This window comes from Tauraco erythrolophus, chromosome 6, assembly GCF_009769465.1.
Source record: "Tauraco erythrolophus isolate bTauEry1 chromosome 6, bTauEry1.pri, whole genome shotgun sequence".
Taxonomy (NCBI): domain Eukaryota; kingdom Metazoa; phylum Chordata; class Aves; order Musophagiformes; family Musophagidae; genus Tauraco; species Tauraco erythrolophus.
The window spans coordinates 62,573,658-62,594,710 of record NC_141470.1 but is presented as its reverse complement, the minus strand read 5'-3'; the positions used below and the strand labels follow the sequence as shown (position 1 = coordinate 62,594,710).

The 21,053-nt window shown below is 37.8% G+C and overlaps 1 protein-coding gene across 1 annotated transcript in view; it reads right to left on the bottom strand.

Moving 5' to 3' along the window:
- Positions 1–2,435: 2,435 nt before the first annotated feature.
- TDRD9 (tudor domain containing 9) overlaps positions 2,436–21,053 on the bottom strand; it is an 83,313-nt gene continuing 64,695 nt past the window's right edge. Inside the window, exons 23-36 of the mRNA XM_086613633.1 lie at positions 19,386–19,486; positions 18,475–18,648; positions 17,090–17,201; positions 15,505–15,717; positions 13,668–13,757; positions 11,446–11,706; positions 10,835–10,984; positions 9,504–9,574; positions 8,990–9,099; positions 8,735–8,831; positions 7,912–8,050; positions 6,720–6,829; positions 3,846–3,918; positions 2,436–2,534 (exon numbers count right to left, since the gene is read on the bottom strand). Of these exons, the coding sequence (XP_086469759.1) occupies positions 2,436–2,534; positions 3,846–3,918; positions 6,720–6,829; positions 7,912–8,050; positions 8,735–8,831; positions 8,990–9,099; positions 9,504–9,574; positions 10,835–10,984; positions 11,446–11,706; positions 13,668–13,757; positions 15,505–15,717; positions 17,090–17,201; positions 18,475–18,648; positions 19,386–19,486 (1,800 nt within the window). The remainder of the gene's footprint in view (positions 2,535–3,845; positions 3,919–6,719; positions 6,830–7,911; positions 8,051–8,734; positions 8,832–8,989; positions 9,100–9,503; positions 9,575–10,834; positions 10,985–11,445; positions 11,707–13,667; positions 13,758–15,504; positions 15,718–17,089; positions 17,202–18,474; positions 18,649–19,385; positions 19,487–21,053) is intronic.

Genomic DNA, 21,053 nt, shown 5'->3' with positions numbered 1-21,053 from the left:
GCTCCTGGAGCGAGTCCAAAGAAGGGCAACTAAACTGGTCAAGGGGCTGGAAAATAAAACTTATGAGGAGCAGCTGAGGGAGTTGGGGCTGTTTAGCCTGGAGAAGAGGAGGCTGAGGGGAGACCTGATTACGGCCTATAAATACTTGAGAAAAGATGGTGGGGAGGTAGGGGAAGGGCTCTTTACATTAGTGATGGGAGGTAGAACAAGAGGAAATGGGCATAAGCTTAGTCAGGGGAGATTCAGGTTGGATGTTAGGAAGTATTTCTTCTCTGAAAGGGTTGTCAGCCACTGGAATAAGCTGCCCAGGGAAGTGGTTGAGTCCCCATCCCTGGATGTGTTTAAGAATAGGGTGGATGAGCTACTTGAGGATATGGTTTAATGGGGATTAGGGATGGTTGGACTCGATGATCTCTAAGGTCTTTTCCAACCTAGAAATCTATGAAATCAGGTCTACAGCCACACAAAGGCACTACTATTTTACAATACTTCTTTCTCCAGTGCTACATACTATTAACCTTGAAAGGAGATACTCTGAAGCTTTTTACCTTAAACTTGTTTAATCGAGTTTGCAATGCTGTTGAAACCCATATCAAACAATAAAATACAACTGCTGCTTTTTAAATTTTAGTACTACATTTTCATCTGGCAATAAACATTTCCCAGCAAGGCTAACTTGTAAGATGTTCTGTTTCCTTCAAGGATAATCTGTCATGTATCACGTCTGCAGGCGTATTGTGTACCCAGGACGAAATCAGAAGCTCTGAAGAGTTAATATACAGCTGTCATTTTCTCAATGGACCAACGGCAGGTTAGGGGTTACTGGACAGTGAGGGAGCTGGCATTGTCTACTCCTCGAATCAGAAGGACAAGAGTAGAAACCTTTCACTTTTATTAGGACATGAGGCTTTACAGAGCACCTCTTCTCTACCGAAAGCATTACAACACGCAGCGGAGGCGTGAAGGGGAAGGAGGCGCACATCAGTAACTCTCACCAGATGGCAGCACGGGCACGCAGACAGACCAGGACACGGCTGCCATAAAATTTAACAAAACAAAAAAAAAAATAATCCCAAACAAACAAAAAAGCAAGCATATGGAAAATACATCCTGTTCCTCTCAACTCTCAATTTCGGTGTTGCTGACGAGGAATCATGGTAAGTTACATTATTTATATCATGCCTTTTGGTACTACCAAGTTACCTTTTCCTACAGAAATTCCCATCATTAATCGGCAAAGAAAAGATTTGACATTCTGCCTGTTTCATTTGCCCCCAAAGGTGTTTAACTGCAACACTTCACTTGCATACGGCACTCAGCTGAGGAATACTGTTGTCTAAGCCACACGAGATGCAATTTTCTATTAAATCTCTCACTATATAAAGTATGATGGTTTATAATTCACAAGGATTAGTAAAACGGGTCTAAGGAAGTATTGCTTATAATAAGCCACCAAAATTGCCCATTATACAGTTGCCCCTCTATTTAAGTACAGCTTAAAATAATTTCTTAGTTTAAGCATTCCCTTATTTTTCCCAAATTTGCCAGTTTTTTTATGGTTACCATTGACTCTGTCTATTCTTCAGAGGATGACTGGATATTACATGATCTTCAGCTCACTGAGAGAATATTGAAAAGATTAGTACTTTTCCATATACTGTTTTTATATTGTATTTAATGAATGCAATCACATACCATTAGTAACTACATTTACCTTTTATTAAGCATGACCGCACAACGGAAGAGACAAATACATTTTATTTAACTCCTGAATTTTATTCTGAAACCACTGACCTCATTTTTAGGACTTAAGATCTCAACAGTAAAAATAAGAGGAAAGGATGGAAAAAAAGGTGCCATAAATCAGTAATTCAAAAGCATTCTTCTGCCATACAGGAAAAGAAATCATATATTTTTCTGTATGAAAAATTAATGAAAAAATTGTATCCAGTAGGCAATGTTCTATTTTGGATCAGAACATAGTCCAGATCATCAGTTTCCCTTGACTTCTAGTTTTTGGTTAGGAAAAACCTCAAACACCTTTGTTGTACAGCTTTTTGAAAAACTAATGACAAAGAAAACAGGAAAATGCAACTTGCAGTTAAAGACAAGAAATCATGCCCCATGGCTTATGAGCTTTTAGGCAGGAAGTGAACAACTAAACCTGGATTTGCTTTGTCTTTCACGTATCTTATGATAAACCTGCTCAGAAGTATTACTAAAATAGAAATTGCATCCTGCTTTAAGTCAGTTTGTTTTATGAATAAACTCGCCTGCCCTAGGGCAGCAAACCTTAGATTTTTCAAAAAACGTTAACAGATTACAAACTGTACGTACACTTACACTAATCGTACCGAACAGTCGTGCAAAACAAACATCCAAGGGTTATACAGAAGACAAAAGTACTTTTCAGACTAGTTGTTATACCTCTTCCTCTAACAATCATTCAACACAACAAGCTTATGTAGCTGATAAAGACCGTCTCGTCTTTCATGCTGCTCTTCAGACTGGTGAATGATATGTTGAGAATCCCCCTAATCAAAAGCAGCAAGATGAAAGTCAGAACATATTCTTAATACTGTTTTCCAATACAACATAGTTAAGGAAGAGTTTTGACAGCTACAAATCACACTGACATTTCAGTTCCATGCCACACATTTCAACAGAAGAGCCAGTACTACAAAACGCTGTATCTCACGGTTTGCCCGAGTCAGAATACTATTCCACAACCAATTCCAAAGCATTACAGGTGGTATTTTACACGACAATGTAAGAAAGATGTCCTGAGATTCTTCAGACTTCAGATGCAGTGAGGGAAAATCCTGATCCAAGGCCTAGACATTAACTTGTTATAAAAAGCTAAGCACCAATATAACAGAATAGGATATTATCTTCATAGTACCAAGGATAACTGAATTTGCAACATGAAAATAGGAACACTTTGGCTTAAGGCAGTGTATCAAGACACGCTCTAACCCCTCAGTGAACACCTCCTAAAAACCCGTGCCCCCTTGGTGCTCACTCACTGTTGTCAATCTCTTCAAGGAGAGACCTAAACTCCTCATTTATATGCCTCAGGGTGGGAGAGGCACAGGGAGGGTGCGTGCAGAAATCTTACTGCTGCACTCAGGAACTCCTTGCCTCCTTTTAATTAACAAAATGCATTTGTCCATCAGGAAATCTAGTGGTCTGCAGAGGCCCTTACAGAAAGCAAGGTAAGACTTCTAGCAGTAGGAAGCTAGACTTTTCAGCTGTATGAAGCCTTTTCAGATTTCGAGAAAACTGCCCTTCTATCTGATCCCACCACATTCACTCTAAAGCAAGCCGTACTGCTGTCTGCTTAAAAGGGAAAAGCCACTTGAAAGCACAGCAACCCAAAGCAAAACGAAAATGCGCTGCATTCAGATAAATACTAAACAAGGAAAACGGATCAACCTTTTTCTTTTAGGCCATGGCTGCTTAATAGAAAGAAGAACACAAAATTTTACCTTCCAACAAACGTAAAGTTGCCTTTAAAATCTCTCTCAGCTTAAAAATCATGAAGTGCTCTGTATGAAAAGGCTAAATATTTGTATACACAAAATTAAAAATCAAAACAAAACACCTAATAAACTAAATAGACTCTACAAAAATAGGATATCAACAGAGACTGATGGATACATAACAGTTCTCATACCTTAAATTTGACTCTACAGTGCTTTCAGTATCTTTAAATTCAATACTCAAAAAAGGACATCCTTCCAAAGGAAATTCTCCCTTTGATGACTCTTAACTAACTGCACTGGGATACTCTAACTACTCATTTTAAGGAAAAAAAAAATAAAAATAAATCTTTATGCTCTTACCTGATTCCATTCATATGATTTCTCATACCATTTAGGAACAATTCTATCTCGGGGTTTTGATTTGCAGATTAAACTGAAATTACATAAAAATAGCCTTAAGAAATACACTTTTATTTGATTAGTTAAAAACACAATGGAACTTTTATATGAGATACAACTAGGCATTTATGAGGTGGCTGTGCTGAAGGGAATCTTAAATTTCCTTGTTAATCTAGTCTGATTTGTTCCCTTGCCTGTACTTTGTCCCTCTAGTCTAAGAAGTCAAAATACAAATTTTCACAGGGACGTTAGTGTATCAGAATGTATTTTCTTTTAATGAATACAATGATATATTTTTTGTTTAATTTACAAAGTACTAGAATTCACAACAGTCATTGATTCCTTCAGTTTTATGCATGCTTATTCACTAGAATGTATAATACAGCTATTTTTAGAGTATTTTGTTTTGCATGACAACTCAATTACTATATATTGTCTGTCTGCTCCAGTTATTTCCTCAAGCTGTGCAAAGTACAACAGTAGTAGACATTAATTAATTCTGTCTAGATGTGTTTTTCAAACACTGATTTTAGTCTTAAGTAGTGGTGACATGTTGTAAATACAATTAGCTTTCAAAAAATGGAAAAAAGTTCTGAAAGACTGTTCAGGCTGAATTTTTACATATTTACTCTTATTAATGAAAGGTTAGGGTTTTTTTCCAACACATAAACCAAAGTACAATTGGAAAAAAAATATTCAAAACGAAGAAAGATTTTACACAGAGGACAAGAAGACATCACAACAATAAATAAAAAAAAAAAAAAGAAAAAAAGAAAAATTAGCTGTAGGATTGCTGGAACAGAGCACAAAGACTCCAAGAGACAAAACGCTACTGCAGAAAGGTATAAAATCCTAAAGAAAAATAAGCCCAGAAGGCTGCCAGCCAGTCAGCCAACTGGCTGGAGATGTCTGAACAATCAACCCCAAAAAAGGTGCCGAAACAGCAGTAAGGATTCTCATGTCTAAAGAGATAACAGTGACATTTCTGTGCTTTGAATTTAGCATGTAAGTGTTGATATCCATGCATGAGCTCCTGTCACTGTCACAGTCACCTCCAGAGAGGTTTTATGGTTCTGCTTCCTTCTGCCTATCCGCTTCCCTTGACTTCTCCCTACACTTATGGCCACATGGATCACGCAAGCCGCCTTCATTCAGCTCTGAGGTCTAAACATGGTACTGCATGGCAGAGTTCAAAGGCAATGAGGACACCCACTGGCCTGAGGTACTGGCACACAGATAGGAAATGAAATATTGCATCAGCGGGATGCTCGTCGGCTGGTATTTTACCAAGGCTTTTGCGGACGCGAAGCGCAAACGGCTTGCCAGCAGGCTGCCCTGGCGCTCCTTAAGCTGAATGCAGAAGCAGCGTGCACGCCTGAGGCACAGCCTTTGTGCAACTGTACCACCCCGTGTGCGTTCTGGAGGCACACACAGCCCCTGCAACACCTGGCTGGAAGCTGCCGTGTCTCAGCGAGAAGAGCAGCTGAGCTGCTGGCAGCACACACAACGTAGTGCCCGAAACAAAAATAATCACCTCGCTTCCTTGTCATAGCCAACATGTCTGCTGGTCAGCTAACATTAACAGGTATCTCCACATCTTCTGGCAATTGTTTATGCTTTTTAAATTTAATTGCCAGTGCCTCGAAGGTAGGGCTCTCTCCCCCCACACCTGGCAATTTATTATAAAATGCACCACACTAAATTTTCTTTCAAATTTTGGAAGTGAGAAGTATGGGCACTTGCTTTCAACTAAAGGCATTGTAATAGTCTTTTCACAGCTGGGAAAAAAATAAATCAACTGAGCAGGTACATTCAAAAACAAGAAACACCTGAAAACTCAGCATAAACAGCTGCTCTGATAATCATTTTGATAACCTTGGGTAAGGGCAGCTAAGCTTAAAAGCTTCTGATCTTTATCAGCATGAGGCTGATACACGACTGTGTTGCCTCACTTTGGTACACAGTTACTTTAGAAAAGCTCCATTCACGAAAAAGGTCACACTTCTAGCCAAGAGGCCAATAATATAACTCTTAATTCACAGCTGAGCCAGACCTCTTTGAAATCTGTCCAGTACAGAGCCAGGTAAGGATGAGAAAAATCTACTGATGACACAGAGAGCATCAAAAGGCACACAACATTTACAAACAAGGGAAGATTTTTCACAGCATGCTCAGCAGTGGCTGACATTAGAAGGAGCTGCTGCAGGGACACTTCATTGAACTGCCCCTCCTTCAACACTTCTCACACACCACAAGCTGAAAAAATTCTCAAGGCTGGCTGTACTGACTCACAAAAGTCTTTTCAGAACCACTGCTTCAGTTAGGAGAAGCAGGGAGGCCTGCTGGAAAAAAAGGCAGGTGGCTTCACTTCAATTCATAAATTAACCAGGGACTTCCAGTATTTAACTTGGCCAACACCTATCCCACACAGGTCTGTTGAGGGAGGAAAGGCAGCACACACAATTCGAATTTAATGTACAGGGAGAATGAATTCTAAATCCTTCTACGCTCTCATGCTGTCAGACTTTATTAGCTTTGTCCTGGGTGCACAAAGCAAAGACACATCAGAACTGGTATCCTGTAGAACAGGTTTTACAGTCTAAGTTTCATGACTCTTAAACGATCAGGCTTCCCTGAAGAACCAGTGCTTCCACAAGAAGTCTAAAGTTGTTGAGTATACCACTTTATAAATAAACAAAGTAAATGAAATGCATCATTAAATGAGAACATACATTATTTCCCCAAAGCCTAATATGAGCTACGCTTCAAGCAATCATTTACTTTGTTTTTGCTGAGACTATGAAACAGAAGATCTTATTTCTACAAAATTATTACCGCAGAAGTTTCTGACGAATGTTTTCCTGCAGCTGTGTCATTCTCTCTTGTCCAGAACACATGGCACATTCGCAGAGCAGCTCATTAATGGCTGTCCTTAGGTTGTTTATCTGTAAAAATACCAGTGACAAAAGATAAAGCACTCTAGACCAGCACTAGTTCTGCACTGTATTACACTGACATGGAACTGGTTGTGGCACCCACACCACCGAACTTCAGCTGGAATATTACTAACATAAGCAAAAACAACTGAAGCTTTAGAAACACTCCTTCCTCCAGATGCATTTCTGCTAGTCAAAATGTTCATGTTCAGCCACTTGATACCGCAATCTTCAAGGTTACTCGGATATACCACTTGCCTGGATTTTTTCCAGCACGGAATTCCTTCCATAAAAATGTTAAGGATTTTCTCTATTTGTCCATAATTTTCACAGGCACAACAGCTTGGTGTTACCATCCTGGCTAAGGTGTGACGAATATAGACATTACACACACCAAGTTCGTGCTTTCAGAAAACAAAAGCTACAGGTATGTGCACCAGCATGTCCACTGTGTCCTTAAAAAGCCTCCGGAAACCACTGGTTATCACCTACTCTACCTGCTCTGTACACAGAACCAGTAAGGGCATGTGAGGTCCTTCACTGTCTAAAGCACATGTCAGATCTGAAGCAGAGGTCAAATACAGCTTCCTGCACCAGAGTACGTGTACATACTTCACTCTGACAAAATCTCCGTCTACAAGTTGCAAAAAAAGCTGTAATGAGGAATACGGGGGGTTTTATTGTTTGGTTGGTTGATCTGCTCTGGGAGGAGTAGCTTGATACAGATGACTTATCAGAGCTGTAAGATCAAACTGCAGACTGCAAAGCAGTAATGCTAGGCTGATCGGTAAAAACCACAATAATCCTAAGAAGATAACTAACAAGTATTGACATCTGATGAGTGCAAAATTGATGCTTTTGTTTTGAAAAGTGAACAATGTATTGTTTGTAATATTTTGTTTTATTCAGAACGTAAGGATGGGGTAACTTTTTTCTGATAAGAATCCAAGGATATAAACAGGTAGCACACTAAAACAAAACCCAGAACCACGGACTAAAACAAGTTTTATGAACTCTAAGAGTTAACAAGCTCTGATGCATTGAATTATACTTAATTCCCACTACAGTGAAAATTCTTATACATGTTTTACCTCTGATATGTCTTCCACTCCAAAACGCACATCAAATATCAGCTCCATGTCATTTTCTGGAAACAGTGGAGCCCCACAAGTCTGATTCCAACCCAAACCACACAGAACACCAGTAAAACATTTTCCACTTTCATCAACCCTATATGAAAAAGAAAGAAAAGTCTTGCCTACAGATGGCGAGACTAAACTTACATGAAGACAGACTTAACTGAATTTGTCTAAGCTATGCCAAGCAAGATATATATGTGCTTTAAAGAAGCTAAAACAATTGAGAGGCATTCACATCTAGTCATACTGTTTTTTTAAATACAGCAATGAAACAAAACTAAAGTTCTGGTTACGAAAACACATACTTACAAAACTTAAAAATATAATCACACATATGCAAAATGAAACTCTAATCAGGGAAAGCTAGCTTCACTATGTTGAAATTATAGTCTACAGATAGCAGAATTTAAACAAAACACAACATTAATGCCACTGCCACAACTCAGCTTTTACAAAAATCACGCAAGTTCCTCTCCTCACGTAGATTTAAAGCTTGCTCAGTTCTACAGTTTATCTTCCTAGGCTTCCAGCACAATTGCAGGAACTGTATTGCCTTATCGTGAGGGTAGAGCCTGCAGCACCAATTAACAAGTACACGAAACAAGTTATCTTAGCTACATACTATACTAGAACTGACAAAAAATACAAGAATTGCACAAGCAGGAAGAGAATATATTAAATGCTGAAAGAAGAGCAAAAAAAAAGACATCTGTCACCAATTTCCAAGAGTCCTTAAAAAAAAAACCCCACACCACTTTTTAAAACGCATGAATACCTGAGTTCTATAGCAGGAGCAAACAGCATGCAGAGGAGCGCAGGCAGGCCAGGAATAGGAGGCATCAAAGATGTTTCCTCTAAAATCACAGTGGATCCTGTCACCAAAAGAAAAAAAAATTTGAAGGAATATCTAATGAAAATGAAACCTCAGAAAGATGTAACATAGAGCTACAGTGACATATTTGCTCGTAGAACTGTTCATATAAAAACAAAAGTCTACGGAAACTGTCCAAACATTTTTAATAAGCATTACCAGTTGCACTTGATGATAAAGAAGCAGCAACCAACAATTGCTGAAAGGGATCTTCTGGAGCATCATGGACAACAACAGAGTTTATGCTGTCCTTTTGTACGAAAGCACGTCTGAGGAGGAAATAACATTAAACATTTCAATATTAAAAAACCAAAACATAACAATAACATTTTCAACATTAAAAAACCAAAAACCATACAAACATGTAAAAAAATAATTATTTTGAATTCACAGTTACTGGCTGAAGATTATCTGAATACCACTTAGCAGATGTATACAATTGTTAATAAAAAATCTCTCTAAGACCTTAAAGCACCTTTAACAAAACTATTAGTAAAATTTTACATAGCAGTAGTATGCATATTAATGCAATTCAGGTTGGACTGACTACATTTTATTCAATGAATAAAAATTCTGTAAAAATCTGTAAGAGTAACTAGGATGGTTTTTGCATATTTATTGAAAATAACAGCTGAGAATGTGCTTATTCTTCACAGGAAAAGTCTTCTCATACCTGAACTGGGACACTCTAGTCATACCGTAGCATTTCGCCTCATAAGGACTGAATGGGCCAAAAATTCTGACCTTCGAAAAGAGAGAGAACACACGATATTCTAGTTAGCCAGCACCTAGATCTCTTCAAACCAAAATCCTTTATAAATTAAAACCAAAACACATTTCAGCAAGTATTGAGCAACACTGAATTGATAAATCGATAAACAGTATTTTCATAGAATCATAGAATCGTTAGGGCTGGAAGGGACCTTCAAAGGTCATCTAGTCCAACCCCCCTGCAAGGAACAGGGATATCTCCAACTAGATCAGGTTGCTCAGGGCCCCATCCAACCTGGCCTTGAACGTCTCCAGGGATGGAGCATCCACCACCTCTCTGGGCAACCTGTTCCAGGTTCCATTTCACTCATCTAAACCAAACTTTCCTTGTTGAGGCACCTAAAGAAAAATAATGTATTTTCACAGGTGCTAGGGATTCATGACTTTCCTCTGGCTTAAAAACCTCAAGTTCAGGCTTAATAGAGCACCTAACAAGATCATGTCACTTTGGTTTACATGAGCAGATCTTTAATCTTGAAAATATCTCACTTTATGAAAGTGAGCAGTTAAACGGGATTGCTCCTGCAGGTAAACGAGCATGATTAGGTCCTTGAAAGCCTGAAATTTTGTCAGGTCTGGAATTGGAAAAGAATTATAATGCAGAGGCTTAACTTGTAATCAGAACACAGAACAGGACACACATTTTCCTTTTTTATATTCCAGCTTAGTAGTGGTATCTCAAAACACGTAAGCAAGAATAATTTCTGAGTTTGGAATTGGCAGTGGATGAAACACTCCCTGTTTTATTATTATCAGCTACTGGAGTGTTCACTGCATCACCTATCCTAGCTGCTTACCTATTGCTAGCTGAGGAAAAACGAAACACTGTGTATAGCAAAAAACATATCTAAATTTTCTGGAAAACTGATAGGGCCGTAATCTTACTTTTTCATGTAGCTTGTACAATGAAGACTACCACGTATGGAAACACTGTGTTCAGTTTTTCAATTTTATCTGTGTTCTGCAGTGGTTCAAAGCACTGCCTTAGAATGCGTTAGCAGAGTTGGTTCACGCAGCTCTTAGGCTATACTTCAAAACTTTGTTAAAAGCTGCAATTAGACTAGTCTGCAGTAGCGATCGCATTACAGCTTTCTGCCAACAGAAGGAAGAATGCACTATGAAAGGCATCACGTATGGTTTGGTTACTAAAGGTACTTTCAGTCTTCATCTCCATTCCAACAACGTGAGAAGCAAGGTCATGTGATGACGTATCAAAACCACTGCTCGAGTCACCTTATCGGTTGGTGCACCGGACTTCTTGTCAGAAACCAAGTTTAACAATCGCTCAATGAGATGCTTTTCTTCCTCTCCTGGAGATACAGGCGTTCTCTCTTCTTTGTTTACTTGGTCCAAAAACGGTCCCTCCAGCAAATCATGGCTTCGCTACATGGTAACGGAAGAGCGTTAAAACCATGAAACACCTATATTTTTTAAAAATTTTACAAAAAAAAAGGTCCTAAACAAAGAACATGTGCACTCGCATATGAACACAAAGAACATTCTTATATTTCAGATTATATAAAACATAAAAGAGGAAGACGGTTAAAACTATAAAACATTTACATATTTTCCAAGTTTCAGAAAACACTGGAGCAGTTCAATTGATGCCATGATCTCCTAGGAAACTTCTCTTTCAAAAGGTGTCTCAAAGCAGCAATGCTTTTGGCCAACAGCTCAATATGAATTACCCACACACATAAAAATATCTTGTCCCATTCAAGTATTAATCTTGCCTAATTCCATGGCATCAGTCAAGACTTCAGCTCAACTTCTCAGGACTTCTGACAGCTTGAGCTGAAATAAATTAGTGCAGGAAATGTAGAAGCAGCTTACTCAATACTTACTTGTGATTTGGATGATTCTTCTGCTAGTTCAGCATAACATTCTTCAATAAGCACATCTCGAATATTGACAAGATATTTGCACCTCGAGTAACGGAAAAGGTCCACATGAAGAACACTATGCACAAGTGAATACACCTTCACGAGAAGAGTGTAGCCATCTACTAGTGAGGAAAATCTCTGGGTAGCACTGTAACTCCACTGTTCCCCACATACAAGAGATTTTGCAGATGGACGCATCTTGCATATCTTGAATTCTAAAGCCTAGAGCAAACACATTGAAAACAACACTTGCTTGAGTAGAGAATCAACACAAAAACCTTTCATTTTCTCAATAAACTGTTTGAATTAATAACTATAAATGACTTTTTAATTATTGTAGTGTCTTATGTTAATTCCTAGGACTGCTGTAAAGCCACTGGTGTAATTCCTATTCCGTCATTGCCAATGCAGCTACACATTACATCTCGCATCACTTCAATATTGTGTGTAGGTGCTAATGAATGAAAGCAAACAGAGCATAAATAAAAGATAATTCAGTATTAATTCACCATCCACATTAAAATCTTAGGAGTGTAGAGATGTCTCCTCTGGAAAAAACTTTACAATCCACAGTTCTTTTCAACTAAGGTAAGAGAAGACTTGGCAAGACCACTGGAGCTATTCAGTCCCTGGCAGGCAAGAGTAATTAAGTTCTCATTTAACCCCTTTCCATAATCACTATCTGTAATTATGTCTTCAAATGAATTTACAACAGAAACCCTATTTTTTTCTAGCCAGTCATTAAAACTGGTCATTAAAAGATTAGACCTGAAGCAGAAAAACATTTCCCTTTAATATATCTGAAGAAAACACAAAAAAGGATGCTTCTTGCCAAAATTAAGTCACTCATTTTTAAAATCAATTATAAAAGAAAACCAAACAAAATTAACCCTGTCAAGGTATAATACTAAGATAAATAAATAAAACCATACTTCTGCTGGTTCATTTCTCATTTTCATCACTAAATGCTTTGGAGAATAAAGTCTGTCAATCAGCTGAAAAAGATCTCAATGACAACCAAAAAGCTGAATTTCATCTTAAGTCTCTAGTTATTTTATTTGTAAATATAAAGCTCAAGAGAATTATTTTTCTGAAAAAGTAGCTATAAAGTCCCTCAGATTTGTTTTACAGATCACTACTTAATTATCAAGAGAGTTCTGTCTGAAAAGATCCAAGTAAAGCCAGTAGTTCAAAGAACAGCAAAGCAGCACAAAGCAAAACCAGAGACTTTTAGCTTTACGAGATTTAAATCAGGTACCTCCTGTGTATTCTGTCTTGTAACTAACAGTGGAGCAGAGCAGGAGCTTTGATAGAGCAAAAACACCCTGCACAGTAACTGTACACAAGACACTTGCCACTGCAGACAAGAACAGACACTGTGCTGCCGCTCACCTGCAGCGGGAGCAGCGAGGTTTAAGCAGAGGACAAGAGATGAAACCAGTCACGGATAGTTTCTCCTCTCCAGGCTGCTCTCTAGGCTCCATAAACCTGTCATTTGCTCAGAGGGTTCTTTAGATTAGAGCAAAGCTGCTGCTCAGCCTGTTACTCTCCTGAGCTTTGCACATAAGCAGCGATAGAGGAACCAGAACAATATTCTCCTCCCAGAGAGAAATTCTACTTCTCACAGAGCTGATGGACAGCAAAGAAACTGGTAACAAAAAGCAATAAGCAGCAAAAGGCAGCTGTTAGAGCAATTTCCTCTCTCCTGCCACTGTTTTTCTGATTATAGGTGAGAAATAGATCCTACTATGTTGTCCCCACACATACAGGACTAGTTCAAACATTCAGTTAAAAAAAAATTAATACAAAAAATGTTTTTTACATCCAGTCAGGCAGCAAGTTCAGGCTTTTTGGTTGTGGGGATTTTTGTTTATTTATTTTGTTATTTTTTCCCCTCTTCTGTTTTTTCTTTCTCTAGCAAATGCCCCTGAAAAAAAATAGGCTGGATAACATTTATCTACAATTTAATACAATGCAATTCAGTTACTCACAAGAATTACTGCTCTGTATGTACACATCTATGGAAAACCTGTTAGTGGAAGTGATTTGTAGGTACTCCCATTAGCAAAATACAAGTTACGTCATTATTATTCTGAAAAGCATTATGATTTGAAGTACACTTCTATTTGCCAGACCAGACATGAAAATATCTATTAAGCAGCAGCAAATAGCACCACCCTTACCTGGAAAGGAAGCTCTTGAAGACCTCTGGGAATCTCTTTTAATTTCTTTAAAGGCACTTTTGATCTATTGCCATAATCTACAAAAAAAACCTGGAAACAGAAATCAAGAGCATCTGCAGAGATTCTACAACATTAAAAGTGCTACTTTTAGTGGCAAGGAAAGTGACAATCGAAGTTTAATAATTACAGTACAACACAATTTTATCAAGTGGAACGGAAGCAAATACAGAGTCTAGAAAAAGTGCAAATGAAGTAATGTCAAAAATAATTGGTCAAATTTTATCACGTCTATTATTTGATCCCTTGGCTTAAATATCCATTGGTAATGCAAATAATCTGCTAAACCTAGAAAAGGCAAATTTCTCTGAAAGGCTCTAATTATCCCCCTGCAATTAAATCAATATAACCTTATGTCTTAACAGTGAGTGACACTACCTAATTGCTTTTAGATAAGCAAATGCTAACAAGGATCCAGTGACTGTTTATAAATGCAAAAGAGAGAGTCATGAGATTAGCACTTTCATTCACTAGTTTTCCATGACTTTAAACAGGTGACATGTTCAGTATTAACTCTATAGTGGTGACACCCAGCTGTGTTAAGAAGTCAAGAAATTCAAAGGAGGAATAAGCTGTGCAAAGGCCTGTCTTACAAAAATAAAAAAAAACGTCTTTAACTGCTGAAAAGTATTGGCCTGAAAAATGAATACCAATCTCGAACTGTGGCACTAATTTCCACTACTCATCTCGGCACAAAAAGCCAAAACGTTCTGATGAATTTGCTGATGACATAGAACTCAGCAACATAAACACTGATACAAAGAAAAGATCACACTGAATGGCCCTGAGAACTAAAAAAGGAACAGGGAAAACCAAATGGTATGAAGTAAAAGATCATATCCCTTGGAATTTTTAACATTTTCTACTATAAATGCTCCACTATTATTTATAAATTCTAATTAGTTGGAAATTACCAAGGAGACAGAACTGAGTAATAGATGCCAAGAGGCAGTCTATGCAAAAAAGCTATGAAAAAGCAAATGTGGCATGCACCACAGGAAGTACTTTTGAATGCAGCGGAGAAACACACTGTTGGAAGAGGAATACTAGCATCATTGCACTAGCAAAGGTGGAACTGGAAGTACGGGGGCACATATAATTCTGCATCAGAAAACTGAGGTCAAAACAAAACAGTGAGATGGAGACCAGGTGAACAGTCAATGTAGTATGTGAGATGAAAAAGAGTGCAGCTTGCTTCAATTAGCAAAACAAAGTCCGGGAAGAAAAAGATAAACAAAAACTGGAGGGGAGGGACAAGAGGAGGAAAAGAAGAAAATCTACAAAAAACAGGGGAAGAAACACTGGCAGAAGAACAAGCTTAGACGAACTGTCCATGAATGACTGAAAACTGCCAATACAGTGGAGACAAGAAACCTACTTTTCAGATGGATCTCAATATATTTATGAAAAGGAAATGATGGGGTTCCTGCCAGCAATGCAGCACTGGACTCTGGTCTAGGCATTTTCTACCGTGTTTTCAAAGTTATTAGAGGTTTTAGTCTTTATTTTGCTCCGCTCTGCCTTCAGCACACAAGATGCTTTACTGTATCAGCAGCCTCTCAATTTAATACTAAAATATTCCTGTATTCTGGAAAAAAAAACTTAATGCATCTATTCTGGTAACATTCTATTAAGGTTTTACTTTAGTTCTAGTTCTATATATTTCTTTACTGGAACATTTATAATTAACGTAGCGCTTTGTAAAAAATAAAGCACAGCTCCAAGATTGTTAACCCAATTACATCCTACCAACTCAGTATGACGTAACGGATTATTGTACCTCAGCAAAATCTCCACAAACATACAGAATACGAGCTCTATAGTATTCTCTGTTTTCCAGATCAGGGAATGGTGCCAGACAGACCAACTCTGGATGTGGAGACACTGTCAAATCCATCAGGTTCTGGTAATTAATTTCAGCAGCTAGATTCTGGAGTAGAGTCCTATTTTTTTCATCTATCCTGTAACCCCAGAAGTGTCCAGCTTCTACTATCTGCAAGTATAAAAATCAGACAATATCAGATTTCGTATTATTTTATTCTTCTACATCAAATACAAAACACATCTGAGCAAAATAAATGAAAGCATTGCTACTCCTGACACAGAGAAATGTTCTCATACTGCAATAACACAGGGAAACATTTCTCTCTCATAATTACATGGTATTTAAAATGTCTATTTGCTGTGCAACTGCAATACGCTTTTCATCTAAAAAGGCTCTGATTTAAGCATTACTAAAATACCGAAAATTAAGAAAAGACTGCTTCCATTTTTCTAAACTAAATTAAGATATAGAAAATATAAGGTATACAGTGGATTAGATACATACAGATATGGAGCATTTCTCTCATTAGTGAAAGAATACCAGTTCGCTACATCTATCAGCAGATCAGCACTGTTACTGCTATCATTAGCCATCCTTTAAGAAACTGAAAAGAACACACCACCATATAAATCAAATTGGATAAAATAAGTCATCTTTTCAAATGGCTTACTGAGGTCATATACCATTTCTGATCTTACATCAAACGCTTGGGATAAAAAAAGCATCTTTATTTACAACACATATGATCATTAAAGTTGATGTATTAAGTAGAAGTAGTACAGACAGCTAAATGATTGGGATGTGTCTTATCAAATCCATTAGCATTTTTGATTCAAGAGATTTAGTTGAAAAAAATGAAGAAAAAATTCTTTTCTGCACTTGCAAAACACGTCACTACTATCAAGAGCTGTTTTAATACTCCAGCCTATAATTTCCACTAGCTCAGTGGATTTTTTTAATTATTATTTTTATTTCAGCAGCATATACATTGCTTGCTATTACTAAATTGGTTGGAAGACAATAAATGACACAAGATTTAAAAATTCTCAGCTTCAGAATTCAGAAACATATATACATGTAATTTTCCCCTAACACATCATCTTTTAGGCATGCAGCATTCTTCCGAATGAGCACGCATGACCATTAATTCACCTCCTTTCTCACATCTACAGTTTCCGAAGGAAACTGCCAGTTAATAATAACCCGGTAAATGGCCCAAAGACCTACTGATTCTCATTTCTGTAGTGTACACAAATATTTTACGTCTCCCATCAATCTTTACACTTATGCCTACTTCCAGCTAACATCTTCTGTCAGCGAATGCCACAAATTCTGTCAAGTGACACGTGAGTACTGTTTAACACAGAACAACTGAAAACTAGACCAAGAATATTCTCCGTACCCATCACAGACATCGCTGTGCTAAAAACATTACTGGCACCCGTTCTTTTAATTTAAGCTTGTCAAATATTCACCTCTGCAAAGTTATCTAGGTATCAATTATTAGATATGACCTACTTCATATGTAGAACATTCCTACCTCTGATATCTTGATGGGCAGAAAATCATTTGGGATCATCTTCAACTGGTGTAAAGTATCAAATGAGATTTTCACAGGCTCCACTGTCTGCTTCTGACAGTCCACATTTACTCTAAATACGGAATAAAGATGCTAAATACTTCACTCACAAGGGAAAACTCAAGAGCTCAATTTTTTTTTGCTTTCATTGGCTTCCCAAGGTGTCCCTAGGGCAAATTTATGTACTCAATGGACTTTTATTTAAAAATACATGAAGTTGGTTAGAACATAAAATGACCACGCGGAACCAAAATACCACAGAGAAACTGTCTGAATTCTGTTATGACCAAACACAGGAAGATACATTCCAAGAAGCAACTGTGCCATGAATTTATTAGAAACCCAAAGAATTAAGGTTAAATAGTGAGGCTTTTTGCTATGGCATGCCTTCTAAGCTTATTTTTTTTAAATAAATTGAGTGCATTACAGTACAAAGATAAATTCAGCATGTTTTTTTATACACATATAATATTCTTTTTACTTGACAAAAGTTAAGAACTCTCATTTTAATCTTCCAGCCTAGGAGACTTCTTTCTTGAGTTCCTCAAGAATTAATTTTCACGAAGATTCTAAGGGCTGTTTTGGGCACAGTGAAACCGCTAAAATGCTTTATTAAAAACTAAGTACAATCAACTTCACCCGCATTTTAACCTTTCCAGTTGATTCCTGCCTTCTTATTTTAGATTTCTTATTTTAAAATACCAAAGTGGATACAGACCAATCAGGAGCTAGGCAGATTACCATTTCAGCAAGTCACTTGTATGACCTGAAGCTGAGAATCACAGACAGCACATAATAACAATGAAATCCACGTGCTGGATTTTTCTAGTAAAAGCAGGTGTGGATCAAAGAGACTCCCTACATTGCGTTCCTCATCAGTATTTTCTATTATGGCTCCCCACCTTATGTTGCTACATTTCCCCCTAGTTTCTGTTGTTATATGCCTCCTCCCTCCCTTTCTTGTATGTCCCCAAATGCCACTCCTTACATATTTTGGTTCTAGTAATCCCCACATTGTCTCTAGCATGAACACAAACTACTGTGTACATCCATATTTCCATATGCCAAAGGCAAATGGACGAGAATCTTTAAAAAAAACCCAACAGTGTATACTTGGAATTCTCTTAAGCAGTAAGTCACCTTTAACTATAAAGAAATATTTAAGACAATCATGTTATTTCTAGTCCTGCAAAAACATTCTGCTTACGCAAAGTTTACACATCTGGTTTTTGAACCTAAAACGTCTTCCTTGGTGACACTTCCAAGGAAATTCTCACTGAATCCTACAGACTTCGTTTCAGCTTTACACTGCAAAGAAATCCATTTTCCATATGCAATAAAATTACCTTAGAGATTTCACACTTGCAGCTCTCTCATCTCGCAATTGCCTTTCAATATGATCCGGGCAATGAACATTCAGCTCAAGAGGAATTTTCAGCTGTGACATCTTGAGTGACAGGTACACTGCAGGAAGAATCTTAAAGCCCTCCAATGGGTTACGGGCAAACTCCACGAAAGCCCTGTTCAAAACAACCCACCAAATAAAACCGCAATAAATACCTGATGAGGAATCAAAACCCAACAAAAACCCCACAACAGCCATTGTTTCTTCTCCGTGTCTTTATCTTAGCAGGCCAGTAAACAGTAAAAAGTAGGTTCCTCACAAGCTTTGCCTACTGCTGTTATGCACCTTAAAACATTAATTATGATGATGGTTATAAGAAAACTTTATAACAGTCTCATAAGCACATACCAAATATACCAAGTATATTTAATACGAATAGAAAGGATGTGAAAATATAAGTGAATAAGAAAAGAATTAAAAATTGGAAAAGGCATAAGAAGGGCTACACGAATTCAGCTTTGGGCAGCTGCAGTCCGAGGTTAGCCAGAAGATTAGCTAAACCAGACAGTCACGCATTTTGTGCAAAGCCATCTGACTGTACACATGAGCTAAATTCAGCGTACAGCTTAGAAATAAATACAGACAGATCAGCTGCAGTTAAGGTCCACTGTTAGACAACAGAAGAGACAAAACGGAAGGCGGTCTCTAACTCAGCTAGTTCATCTAATGTTATTCCAACCAATGTATATCAAAATTCAAAACCACCTTTCTTATTCTAGCCAATGCATTAAAAATAAATTACTGATTGCAAAGAGACGAGAAGAAATAAAGTCATTTTGTCAGTGCACCACTGATAAAGAACTTGATTACTACATCCATAACTGAGAATGTGTTGAAGTATTTTATACTTACTTTGATCCCTCATAGGCAATAGATTTTACTTGCCCACACTGTTTAAACAGTGACTGCAACTGTTTATGGTATAAATATCCATAGGGAGGAATTTTCTTCAGCTGTTAAGAAAAAGAAGTTAAATTTGGATGCATTCAATTATTTTAATGCATTATTAAGTTCACCTAAATAGTTGGCTTCCTCCTGGAGCTGCAATAGTGCTATACAACCTAAACCCCAACAAATTAAAAAATGCTATATACTGTATTAAATTTAAAAAATCTCAAAAGACAATAAAATCAGAGTTCTGCTGCTAATGCTGTCCTACTGCCTCAAACCAGTAGATAAATGTTTTCTTTAACTACAAACGAAGCAGCTTTGATTGTAATTAGATATATTTATTTGATATTTTCCTAGAAGCTTCTAGTATCGCTCTTTTTGCTTGCAACAGAAAAACAATGGATTGCTATGCTTCCTTGTCCATCACTGGGAACTATATCCTAGGCAGCACACGTAGCCTGGGATACACGGGGAGCTACAGACCTCCACGTCCTGGCAGAACTACCATGTACTGAATTACTGAGGTATGCTGGGACAGCTTGCACAACTGGAGAGCACTTACGGATGGATACACACTTCTTAGTTGTGACAGACAAAAACCAACCTCCTGGTCTTCCCTGTGCGGAGGAGTAGGTCAAACGTAAGGTGCTCTTAGATGAAGACGACAGTGGGACAACCCAGTTCTTGTGGGTCAGGTTAAGAAAAGAGGTCAATAAGGGTAACGCTGAGATGGGAATTTGTAACAGAGCATCAGTCGGGATGAAGCAGACAATCTTTAGGCAACTTGCAGAGGTCTCCAGATCACAGATCCCGCGTCTTAAAGGGAGTCAATAAGCTCCCTGATAACCTGCTAGAAAGACACAAGTTCCTAGATTTCTGAAGGATGTTGAAAGTAACTTCTTAACACTGGTGATGTGTCAAACAGGGCTCTTCTGGATCTGCTGTTAGCAAACAATGTAGAACTTGTTATAGAAGTGATAATCAACCACAGCCTGGGCCAGAGGAACCAGGAAAGAAGGGAGCTCAAGATCTGAGGAGTATGAGGAAGACAACTAGCAGAATACACATCCTGAAGTCTAGGACAGCACAGTTTGGTTTATTCAGGGAACTTGTAGGTGGGATCCCATGGGAAGTTGCAGAATATCCATCCTCAGAGCTTTTAAAAACCTCAAGTGGATGAAGGCCTAAGCCACACGGTCTGAATTCACTGTTAATCTTGCTTTGACTTTATCACTGGACTAGATGACTTCATGAGGTCTCTTCCAAATAGAATTATGAAGCAATTTCCTTATTCTTGGGTTTTAATCTTGAAACCACTACCAATTGCCAAAGTTTCTGGAGTTGCAACACCTTTTCAAAGGCGTTCTGTTAAGAACAACAATTTAGTTAAGTATATCAGATTGCATAATGCTAAGTATAGTGAATTCCATAGATTGTATATAGTTGAGTATTATGGATTATGACTTTACCATGTATGACCAAGGCAACAAGAGAGAGAGTCATGCATTTCACAAATTCTGTGAGCTAAACTAGCTTGAAAACTAACTCTACAAAACAACAGAATAGCTTTCTCCCACTTTAAACACCTGACTGACTCAGGCGGCAGATGAGATCCAACATAAGAAAAGG